Source organism: Bos mutus, chromosome X (genome assembly GCF_027580195.1).
Source record: "Bos mutus isolate GX-2022 chromosome X, NWIPB_WYAK_1.1, whole genome shotgun sequence".
Classification (NCBI taxonomy): domain Eukaryota; kingdom Metazoa; phylum Chordata; class Mammalia; order Artiodactyla; family Bovidae; genus Bos; species Bos mutus.
The window spans coordinates 130,877,076-130,896,660 of record NC_091646.1 but is presented as its reverse complement, the minus strand read 5'-3'; the positions used below and the strand labels follow the sequence as shown (position 1 = coordinate 130,896,660).

At 54.3% G+C, this 19,585-nt stretch overlaps 1 protein-coding gene across 2 annotated transcripts in view; it reads left to right on the top strand.

Annotated features, from left to right (window-relative positions):
- The first annotated feature begins 2,024 nt into the window (after positions 1-2,024).
- PRKX (protein kinase cAMP-dependent X-linked catalytic subunit) overlaps positions 2,025-19,585 on the top strand; it is a 59,988-nt gene continuing 42,427 nt past the window's right edge. Inside the window, exon 1 of one of the 2 annotated variants that reach the window (XM_070366386.1) lies at positions 2,025-2,615. In XM_070366386.1, coding sequence (XP_070222487.1) covers positions 2,483-2,615 — 133 coding nt within the window. In that variant the 5' untranslated portion in view covers positions 2,025-2,482. The remainder of the gene's footprint in view (positions 2,616-19,585) is intronic. The other variant, XM_070366385.1, reaches the window with a different exon arrangement.

Below are 19,585 nucleotides of genomic sequence, written 5' to 3'. Positions count from 1 at the left end.
TCGTGTCCAACTCTTTGCGAACCTGTGGACTGTAGCCCACTAGGCTTCTGTGTCCATGGACTTCTCCAGGCAAGAATACTGGAGTGGGTTGGTATTCCCTTCTCCAGGGATCTTTTCCATGCAGGAATCAAACCCAATGTCTCCTGCCTTGCAGACAGATTCTTTACCAACTGAGCTATAAGGGAATGCCAAGGGAGTCACCAGGGAAGCTCTTCAAAAAAGTTATTTTTTTTAAACTTTGAACCACACCCTCAGACTCCTGGGCCGGTGACACCTCTCACGCCCACGAGTCTCCCAGTGGAGCTTGGCAGGGACTCCACCCTTGGGGTCCCCCGGGATGTGGAGGCCAAGTACACACCTCCCCCTATGAACACCTGCTCTCGCTTGCTCCTTGGAAAAAAAGCAATGACAAAACAGACTTGTAGACAAAAGCAGAGACATTACTTTGTCTGGAAAGGTCCGTACAGTCAAAGCTATGGTGTTTCCAATAGTCATGTACAGATGTGAGAGCTGGACGATAAAAAAGGGCTGAGCACCAAACAATTCATGCTTTGGAGTTGTGGTGCTGGAGAAGACTCCTGAGAGTCCCTTGGACTGCAAGGACATACAACCAGTCCATCCTAAAGGAAATCAGTCCTGAATATACATTGGAAGGACTGATGCTGAAGCTGAAACTCCAATGCTTTGGCCACCTGATGTGAAGAACTGAATCACTGGAAAAGACCCTGATGCTGGGAAAGACTGAATGCGGGAGGAGAAGGGGGCGACAGAGGATGAGATGCTTGGATGGCATCACCAACTCGATGGACATGAGTTTGAGCAAACTGCTGGAGTTGGTGAGGCCTGGCTGCAGTCCACGGGGTCGCAAAGAGTCGGACATGACTGAGAGACTAACATAGGTACATGGACGTAAGCGGCCTTTCCACTGCAGTGGAGGGTCGCGTGGGCAGCGGGGGAGGGAGTGGTATCCAGCGTCTGGGCGGGGCGGAGGCGGGGTGTAGAAGAGGCGGGGCTTAGCTGAGGCGCGCAGCGGCGGAGGCGGGGCTTAGCAGAGCGCCGGGGACCGGGCGTGGAGGAAGAGGGGCGAGGCGGAGGCGGGGTTTAGGGGAGACTTGTCGGTGGCGGAGAGTCGTGGAGGCGCAGGGGAGGCGGGGCTTAGCGGAGGCGGGGCCTGTCGGGGGCGTGGCGTGGTCGAGGCGGAGCATAGCAGAGCGCAGAGGGGGGGGACATAGCGAGGCAGAGGCGTGGCTTAGCGGAGGCGTGGCGGAGACGGGCCAGGCGAGCGCAGACAGGGGACAGGGGCTAGCGAAGGCGGGGCTAGCCGAGGTGGGACGGGGCGGAGGCAGGCTACAGACGAACGTAGAATAGGACGGGGCGAGGCTAGCGGAGGCGTGGCTAGCAGAGACAGGCCGTAACCGAGCGCAGAGGAGGGCGGCGCCGGAGGGCGTGGCTAGCAGAGGCGTGGCCAGCGGCGGTGGGGCGGGGCGGAGGCGAGCCGTAGTCGAACGTACAGTAGGAAGGGGCGTGGCTAGCGGAGGCGGGCTACGCCCGAGCCGCGCGCGCAGGGTCGGATCGACGTAGTCGGGGGGAGGGTGACGGGGCGTAGCCGTAGGCAGAGGGGTCGTAATTTAGCAGAGGCGTGGCTTAGCGGAGGTGGAGCCAGTGGAGTCGGTGCTAGAGGAGGCGGGCCATAGCCGAGCGTACAGTACGAAGGGGCGGGGCTTATGGGAGGCGTGGCCAGCGGAGGCGTGGCCGTCGGAGACAGGGCTAGCAGAGACCGGCCGAAACCGAGCGCAGAGGGGGCGGGGCTTAGCAGGGCGTTGCCAGGGGAGGTGGGACTAGCGGAGGCGTTTTCACCGGAGGCGGGACCAGCGGAGGCGGGCCATAGGCGAACGTAGAGTAGGAAGGGGTGTGGCTTAGCGGAGTCGGGTCGTGGCGGAGCCGGACCACAGGCCAACATAGGGTAGGAAGGGGCGTGGCTAACGGAGGCGCGGCCAGCCGAGGCGGGCCTACGCCCGAGCCGCGCGAGCAGGGTCGGGGCCGGCGCTCGGGGCGGGCTCAGGGAGCGCGGTCGCGGCCCCGCCCAGCCCTCTTCCGCCGGCTCTTCCCTCCCTCCGAGTAGCGCGCTCGCTGCGGCCGGGGTTGGGGGCGGCGCTCGCGTGCCCCGAGGAATGCACTCGCAGCCCGGCACCCGAGGCCTCCGGGACCCCGCCTCGCCGCCACCGCCGCCGCCGCCGCGCGCCCCGGCCGCGCCCCCGCCGCCCCTGGAGGCCGGGGGCTGCTCCCTCCAGCCGCCCCTGCACTGAGCGCCGCGCCGCGCCTTTGTCCCCGGCGCGCTCGGCCGCCCCCCGGGACGCGCATGGGGGGGCCCGGCTGATGCCGCCGCCTCCGCGCCGCCCTCCGAGGCTGCGTCCGCAGGAGCCCGGCCCCGCGCGGACCCCTCCCCGCGCCCCGCGACCCCCGGGATCTCTGCGCGCCCCACATGGAGGCGCGCGCGCTGGCCGAGGCGGACGCCGCCGGCCCCCGAGAAGGACCCGCGGAGCCCACCGCGGGCGCGCCGGAGCCCGAGCCGCTCGCCTACCGGCCGGACGACTTCCACATGCGGGCTACCGTGGGTGAGTTCTGTGCGCCGCCGCCGCCCCCGGGGGGGACTCGGGCCGGCACACAAAAGGGTCGCGTGCGCTCGCCCCTCTAGCGCCGCCTCCCCGGGCGCGCCCTTCTGGCGCGGTCCCTCCCCGTCTGCCTACGTGGGGGTCCCCGAGCGCCCCTACACTTGGAGAGCTTCTCCCCGCCCCCCCTACCCCCCGGTCCTGGAGAGCCTTCCCTCTCTCCCGATCGTCCAAACTCTCTTTATTTACATCTCTCCCCACCCCCCAGAGCCCCCCACCTCCCAGCAGCCTTGCCGTTGTCTGGACTGCCCCCCTACCTCCCGAGCGCTCCTCTGTTTAGAAGGCCTACCCGCCTTGGTCCTTAAGAGCCACTCCACCTGCGGGCACTCTCTCAGGATCTTTCAAAGTCTCTTTATTGCGATTTCCCGCCGGGTACACCCGTCCCCCCAACCTCCCCAGCAACCATTCCTTTCTCTGGACTGTCTCCCCAGCACTCATAGATTTAGAAGGCTCCCCCCCAACCCCGCCCCTTGAGATCTCGTCTCCGCACCTGCGGGCGCACTCTCTCGATCTTTCAAAGTCTCTTTATTGAGATTTCCGGCACCCCCCCCCCCCACCCCCGCCCCAGCACCGCGCGGTGCCCCCCCAGCAACCATCTCCTTGTCTGGCCGCTCTCACCCGCCCCCCCATCCCGACGTCACAAAGCCTGCCGGGGATCAGTTCACACTGGTGGTCTCGCGCGGGCCCTCCCCACCCCGCCGCCCACCCGGGTCGGGACTCTTGGGCACACAGGCAGCTTCTGTGGAGACACCTGCCGACTTCACTTTGGTTAGTCTCCTCTTCCCCTGTCCAGCAGCAGGATGCTCCCGCTTGGACTTTAGAATTCTGGGGTGCCTCCCTGGCGTTCTGGGGGGAAGTTCCTTACATCGCAGTTCTTTTCCTGTGTGCATTTGAACATCTGGGGTGGCCCGTGAAGTTGGGGGGGCATTGGATGGCACTGGAAGTAGATGACAGCCGTGGTACTTTTCCTGTGTACCTTTGAAACTTGGCATTTCTTTTTTTTTTTTTAATGCAACACTAACTTTCCACCTCCACCTCTGTACCTGACCACTCCCACGCAACTGAATAGGTTGTGCCTCGGTCCCCAGACATGTTGGTTTCTGGAGTCCGCCCCCGAGTGGTTAGAATGTCCCAACCCCACAAGGGCGCTTCATTCAGCCCCGGGGGCTCAAGCCAGCCTGTGACTTCTTGACAACTCTTTGTTGCTAAGGGCCTTGTGCCAACCTGTCCCTCTTTTGCCTTTTTTTCATATTGTTGTGGCGTTGTGGAGAGACAAGAATAGTGGAGTGGTTGGCCAGTGAAGGACAGGGGAGCCTGGTGTGCTGCAGTCCATGGGGTCACCCCCAAAGAGTCAGACATGACTTAGCAACTCGACACCCACCACTATCTCCACCCTCTTTTTCAAGGGAGGAAGCACTGAGTTCAGGGTCACGCTTGAGGCTTCATAAGACCAAAGGGCACAGCCAGAGTGGCCTTGAAACTTCCCCTTTTATCTGAAACCTCTTGGCCATGTGTAGTCAGCAGTGAGGAAAGGGTCCCCAGGAAGCCTGGTTTGGGATAGAGTGAATCGATGGCACCCTCCGTCTGTCCTGCCGTTCACCTCCTCTCCCTGTCTGCCCGGTTCTTCTCTTGCTCCTTCCTTCTTCTCTGTCTCCATCTGTCTCTTCCCTTTCCTGTCTCTGTCCCTCCTCAATTTCATCTCTCTCCCGTTTTCACTCTCTGTGTCTCTCACCTTCTCTGTCTTCTCTCTCTCTCTTCCTCTCTCTGGGGCACTCCACTGGGCTGATTTAAGAAGCTGCCCATGTTATTTTTTTTTTTTTGCAGGCAGCAGAGGAGGTGAGAAACCCCAGATCAAGGGGCAGCCATCCCCCCACCCCCGCCGCCCCCTCTAGCTAAAACACACACCAGCAATGGAAAGTTAGTGGAGGCCCCGCCGGCCCCTTGGCACACAGCTCTAGCAATTGGATCTGTTTGGGGCACTGAAGCCAGTCTCTCGTGAAAGATGCCAGGGCGTCCGGCGGGGGCCCCCTGGGGGCAGGTGGGTGGACTGCGGGCCATGACGTAGCCTGGTGTCTGCAGCCCCCTGGGGACACTCTGGGCGCTTGCCTGGTGGGCATGGGGAGCCCCGGTGAGTCATCTGGTCCTTAAAAATAGAGCGCCACCGCTTCTGGGGACGGAGTGGGGCCAGGTAGGGTAAGACGAGCTCTCTTTGCCTTTCTTAATGAAGAAGATGCTTATGCTTCAAGGATAACTTCCTGTGGGCTCCAAGGGTATGAAGGGAGAGCCAGGTCATCCATATTCAGGATGTTGGACTAGCTCAGGTGTGGAACCAGGGTGTGTGTGTGTGTGTGTGTGTGTGTGTGTGTCGCTTTGGAGCTTTGCTGACTTTTTTTTTTAATTAATTTTTTTACTGAAGGATAATTGCTTGACAGAATTTTGTTGTTTTCTGTCAAACCTCAACTTGAATCAGCCATTATTGGTATATTGCTGACTTTTTGTTTCGAAATCACCTTTTGCCAAGACCTTTTTCTTTAATGTTAAAAAAGATTCGTGTGAGAGAATCTTTTTTTTTTTTTGAGAATCTTTTAACATTAAAGAAAAGTCAGGCAGACGCACTGCCTGAGATGCTAAGAAAGTCAGAATGAGCTTGAAAAAGTCCTAAATCCTCCGGAGGTGTCACAGTTTCCAGTAACTTGATATCATACGGTGTCTGGGACAAAAGTGAGAGGCTGCCTGCTGTTAGAATGCAGTCCAGACTAGCCTGCTGTCTCTTCATCCCAAGTTTCCACTTGGGGAAAGTACAGTTTCCCTTTTCAGTGGTCACGGACCCATGCCTCACCAGCCCCCATCACAAACTGGCTCCCCTGGTGTCTATGAACTGTCTGTGCGCACTCTCCAGCTGAGGAAGGCCTTTCTGCATGCCATGAAAGGAACCCACACACAAAACACAAACTAACCGCTCCCACAAGCCTCTCAGCCTTTATCACGGGCCCCACCCCCTCGGAAACTTCCAGAATGAGTCAGGGTGGCCGGACCTGTTCCCCAGCCTGAATGTGTCGCTCGCTGTGTTGTGTCCGACTCTCTGCAACCTCGTGGACTGTAGCCCACCAGGCTTCTCTGTCCAGGGGGATTCTCCAGGCAAGGATACTGCAGTGAGTTGCCACTCCCTTCTTCAGGGGGATCTTCCCGACCCAGGGGTTGAACCCGGGTCTCCTGCATTGGCAGGCACATTCGTTACCAACTGAGCCACCACCCTGAAGGGTGTATTAGCGCCCAGGCTTCACATAGGGAGGCATTTTCAACTGGTCTCGTGTCCACTCCAGTGGGTCAGCTCTTCTGTTTTCTTACCAACACACTTTTTTTTTTTTTCCATCTTTTCATTTCACCTGTGGGCTGAGCCCCGGGGGAGTGACCTGTGGGACTGAATTTCTGACTCACCATCCCCCAAGTCTGGTTGTGCTGACGTTTGATCTCTCAGTGCAGGTGGAACATGGCAGGTGGGCACAGGTGTGCTTCATCCTGATTTAGCAAAAAAAAAAAAAGGGGGGGGCCAGGGCTTCTCAGATGGTGGGACACCCTCCTTGACCCCCCAGCCTCCCCGGTGTTGGGCGGAGGGACCGTGACCTCAGAAGCCAGCTGGCAGCAGACGGCCCAGTTCTTGGGGAGTCCACAACATCTTGGAGAGCTTGACTAAGGAGGACAGTCAGTGATCAGATGCTCTTGTTCTGTGCTCCTGGATAAACCCTCTCTGGGAAACTGTCCAGAATTGTTGACAAGTTCTCCACGAATTCAAACAGCTTGGAAGAAAGCTAGTATTGGTGAAAAATCTCACGAAGGGCATTTTTCTTTATTTATTTTAAAAATGTTTATTTGGCGGTACCAGGTTTTAGCTGTGGCTCGTGGGATCTAGTCCCCCGACCAAGGAGTGAACCTGGGCCCCCTGCATTGGGAGTGTGGTGTCTTATGCACTGGACCCCCATGGAAGTCCATGAAGGGCATTTTTTAAAGGGCTTGGAGTGGTGGGGGTGGGGTACCATCTTGGCTAAACTGATTTCCTGGATGGGGAAACTCAGGCTCAGGTACAGCAGGAATGGTTTGCAGCTACGCTTGATTTCTTGCCATGAGCACAAACAGTGGTTCTATTAAAAAGAAGTGTTTTGGAATAATAGCAGGTGCGCAGGGGATTCCCAAAACCCACACCTAGGCTCGTGTATCAATCACAAAGCTTTGCCTCCTGTGACATCTTCTTTAGCTATCATACGATATTAAAACCAGGATGTTGGCTGTACATACGGCTATATTTAAAGTAGATAAGCAACAAGGACCTGCTGTCCAGCACAGGGAACTCTCTGCTCAATGTCATGTGGCAGCCTGGATGGGAGGGGAGTTTGGGGGAGAATGGATGCTTGTATATGTATGCCTGAGTCCCTTTGCTGTCTATGTTGTTGAATAGCTATATTCCAGTATAAAATATAAAGCTTTTTATCTTTTATTTTTTTTAGAAAATGAACCAGGATGTTGGAATGGGTTCCATATTGTGTTGAGAGAGCATAGCCCCGATCACTGTGCCCACTTTTCACGGAAGCTCTTTTGAGTGTGTGAGGAGGGTGTGTGTGTGCGTGTGTGTGTGTGTAGTTCTCTGCAGTTTTATCCTGTGCGTCCGTCTGGGCAGCCCCCTCCCATGTCTGAGATCGAGATCAAGGCACAAAACTCATTCCCTGAGCACGGGAGTGTGCTCACACCTGACTTTTTTTTTATTTTTTTCGTTTTAGCGTAGCATCACACTGTCAGAAAGCCGTGTGTTCTTACAATCTGGGAGTCCTTCCGTAGTGAATAATTAAACCCGTACTCTTCTCTCTTACGATTGTTTTCCTCTCAACTGCTACGCCTCTTGGTTCCCCAGAATCGACCGTACTCTTTCTCCCTCCCACATGGACGAGCTCCTGCTCCCAAACCACAACACAAACATAACCTCCGTGGCCGGTGGAATCCTGCCGGGCGAGATCTCCCATGCTGGTGAATGACTCCTTGTCCGGGAGGTGTTGACAGGAGCTGCCATTAGGAGGGATTGTGGTTTCTTGTCCCACGATAATGTTCGTGTGCCCCTTTTAATCTTAACTCACCTTGCGTGGGTGCGGATGATAGTTTCATTCTGAGAGCATCACGGCAACTTCGCAAGCTAGGTAACAGACCAGAAAAAAAATATTGCTTCTTACAGAAGTCCTGCAGGCTCTTTGTCCTCATTAAAAAAAAAAAGTTGATTTATTAATTTTTTTTTACCCTTTGGCCATGCTGTGTGGCTTGTGGGATCTTAGTTCCCCGACCAGGGATCGAACCTGTACCCCCTGTGTCGGAAGCATGGCATCTTGACCCCTAGACCACCAGGGAAGTCTCTGTTTCTTCTCATTTTTTTTAAAGACTGCAGTGACATTGATGTGACATAAAAGGAACTGTTTTCAAGAGAACTGTCCACTGGCCTTTTGCATATTCAGAGTTGCGTGGCCCTCGCCTCTGTGAGGTTGCAGAACATTTTTGTCCCCCGCAAAGGAGACTCTCTCCCAGTCATCCCCGCCCCACACCCCAGCCATTTCTTGCTCTTCCAGCTGCTGAGAACCCCCTGTCTGCTGTCTGTCTCCATGGTTTTGCCTGTTCCGTGTTGTCATCTTCACACAGACTCTGTTTCGTCAGGTTCCATCTCTGCGGAGCGGGGCCTTTGTAAACTTTTCATCTCCAAGGGTTGTAGCTCAGTGGATAAAGAAGCCACCTGCCGATGCAGGAGACCCGGGTTCGACCCCTGGGTCGGGAAGATTCCCCTGGAGAAGGAAATGGCAACCCACTCCAGTATTCCTGCCTGGAGAATCCCATGGATGGAGGAGCCCAGTGGGCTACGGTCCATGGGATTGCCGAGAGTCAGACATGACTGAGCGACTGACGCTTTGCTTCAAGAGAAGCTTGGGAGGTGCAGAGGCGATGGTTCCCTGTTTGGGAGAAAGAAAAGGAAAACTAGCCTGAGGAAACAAAAATACCGGAATGGGAGGACCATCCAGGAGTAGAAATGTGCAACAAAAAACAGTTGCATTCTCGTTCTCACTCGGGGAAAGAGGGGGACAGGAATGAATTAACAACCCACAGGTATGTCCACACAAAGCCTGTGCTCCTGGGTAGGCTAGACCCTCGGCCACGGACACACACACAAATCATGTCCCCTCACAGTGGGACCTTACTTTGAAACAGGGTCTCTGCAGACGTGGTGGAGTGAAGGGTCTGAGATGAGGTCCTCCTGGATGGGGGTGGCCCTAAACCCCAGTGACAGGATTCTTATAAGACACACAAGAGGAGAGACACGGACGCAGAGGAGAAGCCACATGGAGACGGAGGCAGAGACGGGAGGGAGGCGGCCACCAGCCCAGGGATGGACACTCGGAGCCCCCAGAAGCTGGAGGAGGCGGGGAGGACCCTCCCCTGCAGCCTCTGCAGGGAACTCAGCCCTGGGACACCTTGACCTCAGACGTCTGGTCCCCAGGGCTGGGGCCGGGTGTATGTGTGTGGTTGCTAAGCCCCCACGTTGTAGGAGCCCCAGGAAGCTCATACAACTACCAGAAAGGACTGCAGAGTAGCTTTCTACGTGATTTTGGAGCTCAGTCCGTGAAAAATGAGTTAGGCTGAATCCTTGGAGGTCGAGGACCCCCGGTTCCATGTCAGACGAGTGTTTTCCAAGGTTATTTTTATCCCACGGAGAAGGTGTCTGAAGCCAGAAATCCACGTGTTCATTTCAGAGGACTGTGCGTGCATGCTCAGTCACTTAGTCATGTCCGACTCTTTGGGACCCCGTGGACTGTAGCCCGCCAGGTGACCTCTTTGCATGGCCAGAACACTGGAGTGGGTTGCTGTTTCCTTCTCCAGGGGGATCTTCCCGACCCAGGGATGGAACCCGCGTCCCGGACGTCTCCTGCATGGGCAGGTGGATTCTTTACTACTAGTGCCACCTGGGGAAGCCCCTTCAGAGGATGAGGCGTCCCTCATTCACTGTTTGGCAGAACTCCATGGGGCAGAGTCTCCACCAGCTTCCTGTGTGGTCAGGCCCACCGGTACCATCTTGAATCCGTGCCGACCTTGGTGTCTTGGTGGGGCATGGGCCCACCAGGAACACCATCCATGGGGTATCTTATCAGCAACACAGATCAGCTTCTCATGGTTCTGGGGGCTGGGAGTTCAAAGTCAGGGTGGTTGGATTTTGCTCTGAGATGTCTCCTGGGTTGGCTTCCAGCGGCGTCCTCAAGGGTGCTGGGTAGCAGGAAGCTCTTCTAAGGATGGTAATCCCATCCTCGTGAATTCTTCTCAGCCTCATCCCCTCCCAGAGAGCCACTTCAAGACACCATCACGTGTCCGTGGGTGTGTGGGTGTGTGTGTGGGTGGTGTTTGGGCTTCCACCTGAGCATCCTGAGCGGACATGCACATTCAGTCCACAAGACCGGGCTTGACGTCTCCCGGCATGTTGACCTACCTTCCCTTGACGTCAAAGGTTGACCTGCCTTTGGGGCTACAGGTGGCTGTCTCCAGCAGCACCTTCACGTTGCCACATCCTAGAATCCTCCCAGGAGAACACTTGTCCCCCTGGGGCTGGGGACAAAGCCTCCTTGACGCCCTCCCGGGTCATCCGGTACATCAGGACACGGTGGGTGATGCTGATGTCAGCCTTGCTCCTGGGATGGGTACCACCGAGGAGGTCGCGTCTGTCTCTAAGGAAAGGGCCAGAAGAGTATGTGGCACAGGCGTGACCATCCCCTCCCTGGGTCACTTGAGCCTTGTAACCACCTTGTCCTTCCTGTTGGGGAGAGAACAGAAAAAAAACAGCCGCATTCACAATTCTCAGGAAACCTTCCTCATTCGCTTTGGGCATCGCGCCGTGGGGCTTTCCTGGTATTTTCCCCAAGTTTTTTTTTTTTTAGACACCCACATGTCACCACCCTCAGAGCATTCGAAAATGTTTCCCTTTGTCCTCTTTTCGCTGAAACTGCAAGTGCTTTTTCTTGCCGGGAAGAACCAGTCAATACCCGGAAAAAGCAAGGTTCACTCTTTGAGAGCTCCGGTCCCAGGGAAGGCCACAGGCATCTCCCTGGATTTTCATGGGAGTCTCTGGGAGGAAAGGGAGGCGACCAGGGCGTTTCGGGGTGTCTTCCCCAGACGCTCAGGATGTGAGCTGATTGGGGTTTGCGATGAGAGCATGTGGCTCCTGGTTTGGCAGACAGCTGTGTTCGTGCTGTGTTTACAGAGAGAAGGAAGTGTCATCTCTGGGGTCTCCCCTTCTGAGGACATGTAGACGGGCCCTCCTGGATTAGGGCTCCACCCTAAGGACATCGTTACTCCTTAGAGATTTCATCTCCGTTTACCGTCCCACCAGGATGATGAGTCGTGTCCAACTCTCTTGCGACCCCAGGGACTGTAGCCCACCAGGCTCCTCTGTCCGTGGGATTCTCCAGGCAAGAATCCCAGAGTGGGTTGCCATGCCCTCCTCCAGGGGATCTCCTGACCCAGAAATGGAACCTGAGTCTCCTGAATTGCAGGCAGATTTTTTTACCATCTGAGCCACCGGGGAAAGCCTTGGGACAATTTAAGACCCGTTGCAGCTAAATAAATAAATACTTAAAAAAAAAAAAGCTCTTCCTTACGACAAATGGGAAACACGATGACCAAAAGATGGGGCTGGAGGTGTGCGTGTGTGCGCAGTGGGGAAGGTATTCATGACCACTTGAGGCTGTCGGGCTGTACTGGAGTGTCCACTAATTGCCACCTCCACCAGGCAGGCCCCTCGCTGGTGCTGGACAAATAGAACCAGTTCTGAATGTTACAGGAGGGCCCCAGCCCCAGGACTGCTCCTGGACAAGACGCAAAACCTTCCCTTTGAGGAGGAGCTTCTGGCTCTGGGATGCGCCTTTAGACACGCAGCTCTGAGCCATGGGTCTTGGAGTGGGGACGTTGGGCAGGCTGCTGCGTGGAATCCCGGAAACCACGCTCGTATCCGTATCAGCCGGGCAGCAGAGACGCGGCTGATGGAGGGGAGGCTTGTTCGCAAGGAGCCTTTATAGTGTCGCTTGATTGAACATCACGAGTCCATTTACTTCCCTTTTTTTTTTTGGTAAGCTTTGTTCAGTCGGGAAGTCCTGTCTGACTCTTTATTACCCCGTGGACTGAAGCACTCCAGGCTTCCCGGTCCTTGACTGTCTCCTCGAGTTTACTTAAACTCATGTCCATCGGCAAACTCAGGCTGTTTTTATTTTTCTGAGGCTACCCTTTGAAGAATAACCAAACCAACACTACAGATACTCTTGTGCTTCTGTGTCAGTGGCTCAGTCGTGTTTCACTCTTTGCGACCTCATGGAGTGTATCCCACCAGGCTCCCCTGTCCATGAGATTCTCCAGGCATTCCCTTCTCCAGGGGATCTTCCCGACCCAAGGATCGAACCCCAGTCTCCTGCCTTTGCAGGCGGATTCTTTATGGTCTGAGCCACAAGGGAGATTAATGAATGCTTGTAAGCTACTCTTAACTGCAGAAATAGCCTTCCCCACATTTCAGGGCTGGGATCTCCGATGCTACGGTGGATTGGGTGGACAGAATGCGGCATCTTTTGCTAAATTCCTGAGGCTGAAGTGCCAACACTTGAGCCACCTGATGTGAAGAGCTGACTCATTGGAAAAGACCCTGATGCTGAGAAAAATTGAAGGCTGGAGGAGAAGGGGAGGACAGAGGATGAGATGGTTGGATGGCATCACTGACTCGATGGACATGAGTTTGAGTAAGCTGCGGGAGTTGCTGATGGACAGGGAGGCCTGGCGTGCTGCAGTCCCTGGGGTCGCAGAGTCCGACACGACTTGAGTGAGTGAACTGAACTGAGGAGACATTTCTAAGTATGAGGTGAGGAATGATCAGCAGGTACACTATGCTTGACTTTATCTTACAATCTGTAAACAATACATTAGAATACGTGAGTCGACACCCCTTTTCTGAAGGAATACCCAAGAGAGAAGTAGCAATAAAGTCATAATTGTGAGTCATCCATCAGATGAAATAATTCAGTTCAAGCGTGTCTCTTTCCAAGAGCCGGGGACTGGGCATGTGGTCAGGAAGGAAATACAGTGTGCTTTTTAACCTTGTATGAGAAATGGGGTTCAGTTCCGTGTTGCTGAATGTAGTTGGGTTTCTGCTGGTCTCTGAATTCTCTCCTTATGGTTCATGTGGACACTTGCTTGATGAAGCAGCTCATCGAAGGGGAGGAGTTTGGAGGGAAGCCTCCCTGGGGTTCCTGTGAAAAGGCGGACGATGACTTGAACGGATGGCTTCACCCTGCTGGTTCCTTCTCTGGGGAGCCTCTTCGCGGAACAAAGGAGCCAGCGCATCTGAGGCTGGGTGTGGCCAGCGGGGCTCCGGCTGCAGAGAAAGCCGGCCTTTGTAGTGGTGAGGGCGCCCGGAGTCTGAGTGTGGAGGGACAGATGGAAGCAGGGCTCTGTGTTCCTGAGCGGTGTGTGTGTGTGTGTGTGTGTGTGCGCGCGCGCGCATGCTTAGCCCTGAGGCTTGCAGGAAGCAGGGAAGAGGTGGACAGGGAACTGGCTTATGTTTGGGAGCAATTCCTTCCCCCGCCTCAAAAAAATAAAATTATTTAGTTCAGGTTGAAAACTCAAGCTTGGAGTCTAAAGTAAACTAAAGTGTTACTCGCTTAGTCGTGTCCAACTCTGTGCAGCCCCATGGACTGCAGCACGCCAGGCCTCCGTGTCCTTCACCAACTCCTGCAGCTTGCTTAAACTCATGTGCATCGAATCGGTGATGCTATCCAGCCATCTCATCCTCTGTCGTCCCCTTCTCCTCCTGCCCTCAATCTTTCCCAGCATCAGGGTGTTTTCCAGTGAGTCAGCTCTTTGCCTCAGGACCAATTGTATAACACAGGGAACTCTGCTCAATACTCTGTAATAACCTTACGGTTGCCAGGGGGAAGGATGGGGGAAGGGATAGTTAGGGAGTTTGGGATGGACATGGACACACTGCTATATTTAACGTGGAGAACCAGCAAGGACCTTCTGGACACCTCAGGGAACTCTGCTCAATCCTCTGTAATAACCTTATGGTTCCCGGGGGGAAGGATGGGGGAAGGGATAGTCAGGGAGTCTGGGATGGACATGGACACACTGCTGTGTTTAACATGGGAAACTACGGTTTCATTTTTTGGAAAGTCTACTTGAGTGACAGTTTCCATTTATCCTTAACACCTTCATAAAAAAAAAAGCAAATTTACCGTTTGTTATTAAAAAAAAAAAAACCAAGGAGTCAGAGGATTACGTGGATGCTTGAATGTAAATAGTTACTGTTGGGATGTGATTTTAGTCACAAAGACGTTCATTTACTTGATCCTCAAAAAGATTAGTTAGCTTTTTTTTTTGGGTAACAGATTTTGGGGTATTTGTTGTGTTGACTCGTTGTATTCCTAGTTTTTTTTTTTTTAAGGGCTCTTCTTAGTGTTCTCCCAGAAGCCTGTTTCTAAGAGGTGTCCATTTCGGGACAGTTGGCACGGCTTCCTTTAAAAGCAAAAGTAAAACTGCCCGGGATGACTGCTTTCGACACGACCCTTAGGATCGCCGTCTGGCACCTGGGATGCTGTTCACGGCTGGGTGTGTGGTCGGGTGGACTTGGCTCTCGACCTCCTGGGTAAGGTCTGCCTTTGTGCAGGAAGAAAGCGGCTGCTTTTCATTGTCCAGCGATTTCGTGGGCTTTTCTTTCTGCCCACACGAGTTGGAGCACATACCCGTATACGTAGGAAGGTTTCTGGCCAAGGGGGGGGGGTGGCGTGCAGAACAGTCCCCAACTTCCCTAACGGTTCTTTGCATGTTGACAAATAACTCTGGACTAAACCTGAAGCCCGCTGCCTCTTAGGATGGGAAACCCATCCTCTGCTCTGGGACTCAGTGCCTGGCTTGACTGTTGAGTCAGCTCGAAGGTAGTTCCTACCTGGGCAGGTAGTTCCCAGGTGTGTGTGTGTGTGTGTGTATGTGAAAGTCACCCCGTCATGTCCGACTCTTTGCAGCCCCATGGACTGTACAGTCCATGGAATTCTCCAGGCCATAATACTGGAGTGGGTAGCCTTTCCCTTCTCCAGGGGGATCTTTCCAACCCAGGGATCAAATCCAGGTCTCCCGTATTGCAGGCGAATTCTTTACCACCTAAGCCACCAGGCAAGTTCCCAGGTAGACAGTCCCAAACCTGCCCCGGAAGGTGGGTTGTTATTTGTCTCTTTAGAACGTCTTAGTTTGGAAGCAGCGTGACCTCTGAGAGTCGGGGTTCCAGGCTTCTGCGTTCGCAGCCCAGAAAAGACGCCAGTGAATGGTTTCAAACATCTCGCAGTGATACGAGAACAGAAGACTGCATTAGTGTAAAATTAGGATATCAGCCCCGGAGAAGGTGATGGCACCCCAGTCCAGTACTCTTGCCTGGAAAATCCCATGGACGGAGGAGCCTGGTAGGCTGCAGTCCATGGGGTCGCTAAGAGTCGGACAAGACTGAGCGACTTCACTTTGACTTTTCTCTTTCATGTATTGCAGAAGGAAATGGCAACCCACTCCAGTGTTCTTGCCTGGAGAATCCCAGGGACAGTGGAGCCTGGTGGGCTGCCGTCTATGGGGTCGCACAGAGTCGGACACAACTGAAGTGACTTAGCGGCAGTGGCAGGATGTCAGCCCAGCCCACGAACCACCCAGCCACACTGAGAGCAGGTGGATTCTTATAGGAAGGCAGATTGACAGGTGGGCTTTGAAGATGCAGTGACCAGGTTTTATTAGGACTCTTGAGGAATGACTGGGGTGGTTCTAGGGGTAACATATCCAAGCACGCAGGAGACCTGGGCTCAATCCCTGGGTTCGGAAGATCCCCTGGAGAAGGGCATGGCAACCCACTCCAGGATTCTTGCTTGGAGAATCCCACGGACAGAGGAGCCTGGTGGGCTACAGTCCACAGGGTCGCAGAGAGTCAGACACGACTGAGCAAACCAGCACACATTTTCGGTAAACTTGAGGAATGGAGATGTCGTCTTTCAGTGGCTTTTTATTAGTTGCCGGTGTTGAACTTGACTTTCCCAAGTGGCTTGGCGTGGCATCGCCCTTTGAAAACAGACCTCTGGCGTGTCCAGACTCTGCACCAACCCGCCGTGCCTGGGCTTGCAGAACAGTGTGTGTGTCCTGGTGATGACTGCGCTCTTTGGCTCCAGCCAGGGGCGTTTGGAGACACATTGCTGTTTGTTTTGCCTCATAGATGTACGGATCCCATGGGCTTGCCCAGAACACAGTTAGCATGCGTCGGGCAAAAATGAAGGCTGGGTGCTTACCCTATCCGGGGTCATGGGGGACTTTTTTGTTTAATGTGCTTCAGCATCTTTAAAAAAAAATTACTCATTTATGTATTTATCTGACTGCACCAGGTCTTAGCTCTGGCATGCGAGCTCCTAGTCACGTGGCATCTGGTTCTCTGCTGTTCTTGTTTTAGTTGCTAACCAGTGTCTGACACTTTGCGACCCCATGGACTGCAGCACGCCAGGCTTCCCTGTCCATCAGCATCTCCCAGAGTTTGCTCAAACTTGTGTCCATTGAGTCGGTGATGCCACCCAACCATTTTGTCCTCTGTTATCCCCTTCTCCTCCTGCCCTCAATCCCTCCCAGCATCAGGGTGTTTTCCAGTTAGTCAACTCTTCGCATGAGGTGGCCAAAGCATTGGAGTTTCAGCTTCAGCGTCAGTCCTTCCAATGAACACCCAGGACTGATTTCCTTTAGGATGGACTGGTTGGATCTCATTGCAGTCCACGGGAGTCTCAAGAGTCTTCTCCAACACCACAGTTCAGAAGCATCAATTCTTTGGTTCTCAGCCTTCTTTATAGTCCAGCTCTCACATCCATACATGACTACTGGAAAAACCACAGCTCTGACTAGACAGACCTTTGTTGGCAAAATAATGTCTCTGCTTTTTAATACGCTGTCTAGGTTGGTCATAGCTCTTCTTCCAAGGAGCAAGCGTCTTTCAATTTCATGGGTGCAGTCAGCGTCCACAGTGGTTTCAGGCCTCAGGAAAATAAAATCAGCCGCTATTTGCATTGTTTCCCCATCTATTTGCCATGAAGTGAAGGGACCGGAATCCGTGATCTTAGTTTTTTGAATGTTGGCTTTTAAGCCAGCTTTTTCACTCTTAGTTCCCTGACCAGGGATCAAACCTGCGTGTTAGAAGGCGATATCTCAACCACTGAAACACCTGGGAAGTCCTTTTTCTTGCCTCCTTAAAAGGAGAAGACAAGCAACCTAACTGTGATCGGTACGTTGACAACTGTCCGAGACATCAAGATAGCAGAAGGCTTGGGATCCCAGAACAGACGAAGAATTCAGGGAACCTAAGAGACGATAAAAACCAAGAGGGGAACCTGAGAGGAATTTTTTTTTTTAAACAAGTCTCACTTTGAGTCCCATTTTCAGAGCAGTTTGACAAGATACTATGTTGAACAAAAGCAGGAGGTGGCAGTAAGTCACAGTCAGTTTTTGGCAGGCTGGATGGACATGACAAAGGAGGAGGGTCTTATTCATTATGGTGAATTTTGTTCTCGTTCTGGAGCTGGGGGCTCCCAAAGGCACCGCTTTCATCTACAGCTTTCTCTTGTGGGCTTGGGGGGGTATCCGCAAGGCGGTGCTTGCTGGGGGTCCGTCTCTCTCCGTGAACATCCAGGGGTCCCCTTGTGTTGGCTTCCTGGAGCTGTTGTTACAAACCATTAGTAACCAGGTGGCTTAAAACCACACCCATCCATCCTCCCCCAGCCCTGGAGACCAGACGTCCGAGGTCAAGGTGTCCCAGAACTGAGCTCCCTGCAGAGTCTCCAGGGCAGGGTCCTTCCCGCCTCTTCCAGCTTCTGGGGGCTCCAGGCGTCCGTCCCTGGGGCTGTTGCAACCTTCGTGACCTTCCATAGTCTATAGTAACAGATGAAACCTGGGGTTTGAAACTACAGACATCCATCCCCCCTGTACCCTGAGTCCTGGGGACCAGAAACCCTGAGTCCTGGGGACCAGATGTCTGAGGTCAGGGTGTCCCAGGGCTGGGCTCCCTGCAGAGGCTTCAGGGGAGAGTCCTTCCCGCCTCTTCTGTCTTCTGGGGGCTCCGGGTGTCTGTCCCTGGGCCGGTGGCCGCCTCCCTCCCGTCTCCGCCTCTGTGTCCACGTGGCTTCTCCTGTGTCTGTGTCTCTCCTCTTCTGTCTTATAAGGAGCCTGTTCTTGGGTTTAGGGCCACCCCCATCCAAGAGGAACCTCATCTCAGACCCTTCACTCCATCATGTCTGCAAATACCTTCTTTCCAAGTAACTCCCCATTCTAAAGTTTGGCGGCGGGGGAGGGGGGAAACTTCCTGGAGGTCCAGTGGCTAAGACTCCGTGCTCCCAGCGCAGGGGGCCTAGGTTTGATCCATGGTCAGGGAAGTAGTTGCCACATGCAGCAGCTGTGACCAAGTTTCAGCCAAGTAAATTAAAAGAGTGTGTGTTAGTCGCTCAGTCATGTCCGACTCTCTGGACCGCATGGGCTGTAGCCCCGCCAGGCTCCTCTGTCCATGGGAGTCTCCAGGCTAGAATACTGGAGTGGGTTGCCCTTCCCTCCTCCAGGGGATCTTCCCCACCCATGGACTGAACCTGGGTCTCCCGCGTGGCAGGCGGATTCTTTACCAGCTGAGCCAAATTAAAATAAATAAATATTAAAAAAAAAAGGGGGGGTGTTGCAGGCAGACGGGAATCTTGTTTCGGGCCCAGACAACCTTCCAGCCACCATATCCCACACCTTCCGCTTGTCCGGAGGCTCCAGCACAGAACTTGTCGCCAGCTTCTCCCCAAAACAAAGCAACTCCGCAGACCCCTCTGGACACCACCAGGGTTCCCCTATCTGCGAGGGGACCGTCAGGACCTTCTCAGATGCTTCACCCACCCCCTGTCGTCCTCCCTGCCCTGGCTCCCTCTGCCAGCCCCATCCCCGCCGATTCCCAAGCAGCATTTTCTCTTTGAGTTTGCAAGCTCCTCTTTTTCGGTTCTTCTCGCTGCCTTCTGTGGCCACAGGGAAATCTCTGAAACAAACTGAAAACACACCAGAGCTCAGATCAGCCAGGCCACTTCCCCTGTGTCTGCCCCGTGACTTCCTGGAACTGCCTCTCCCAAAGAACTTGGTGGAAGGCTTTCGAAAAAGGCCGGCCCTTCTCTGCCCGCGTTTCCTCCGCCCCCTTGAATCTCAGCTCTTGTCTGTGGCTGTCACCAACGCTCATTTCAACTAGACCGCAAGCTCCAGTCTTCTCCCTCCTCCCCAGTTTCCACTGCAAACTTCAGTTGCTCAGTCGTGTCCGACTCTTTGTGACCCCATGGACTGCAGAATACCAGGCCTCCCTGTCCATCACCAGCTCCCGGAGTTTACTCATGTCCATCTAGTCGGTGATGCCATCCAGCCATCTCGTCCCTTTCTCCTCCCGCCTTCAATCTTTCCCAGCATCAGGGTCTTTTCTAATGAGTCCGTTCTTTGCATCAGGCACCCAAAGGATTGGAGTTTCAGCATCAGCCCTTCCAATGAATATTCAGGACTGATTTCCTTTAGGATTGGCTTCCTCCAAAGACAGTGTCTTGGGAGTTCCCGGGTGGTTCAGTGTTAAAGACTCCACGCTCCCAGTGCAGGGGGACACAGGTTCCATCCCTGGTCAGCTAACTACATCCCACACGCCATTACTAAATATACTGTGTGTTCAAACTGAGGCACAGTACAGCCAAATGTAAGTCTAGCCTCCGAGAGGGCTTCCCTGGTGACTCAGTCGATAAAGAATCCGCCTGCAATGCGAGAGACCTGGGTTTGATCCCTGGGTCGGGGAGCTCCTCTGGAGGAGG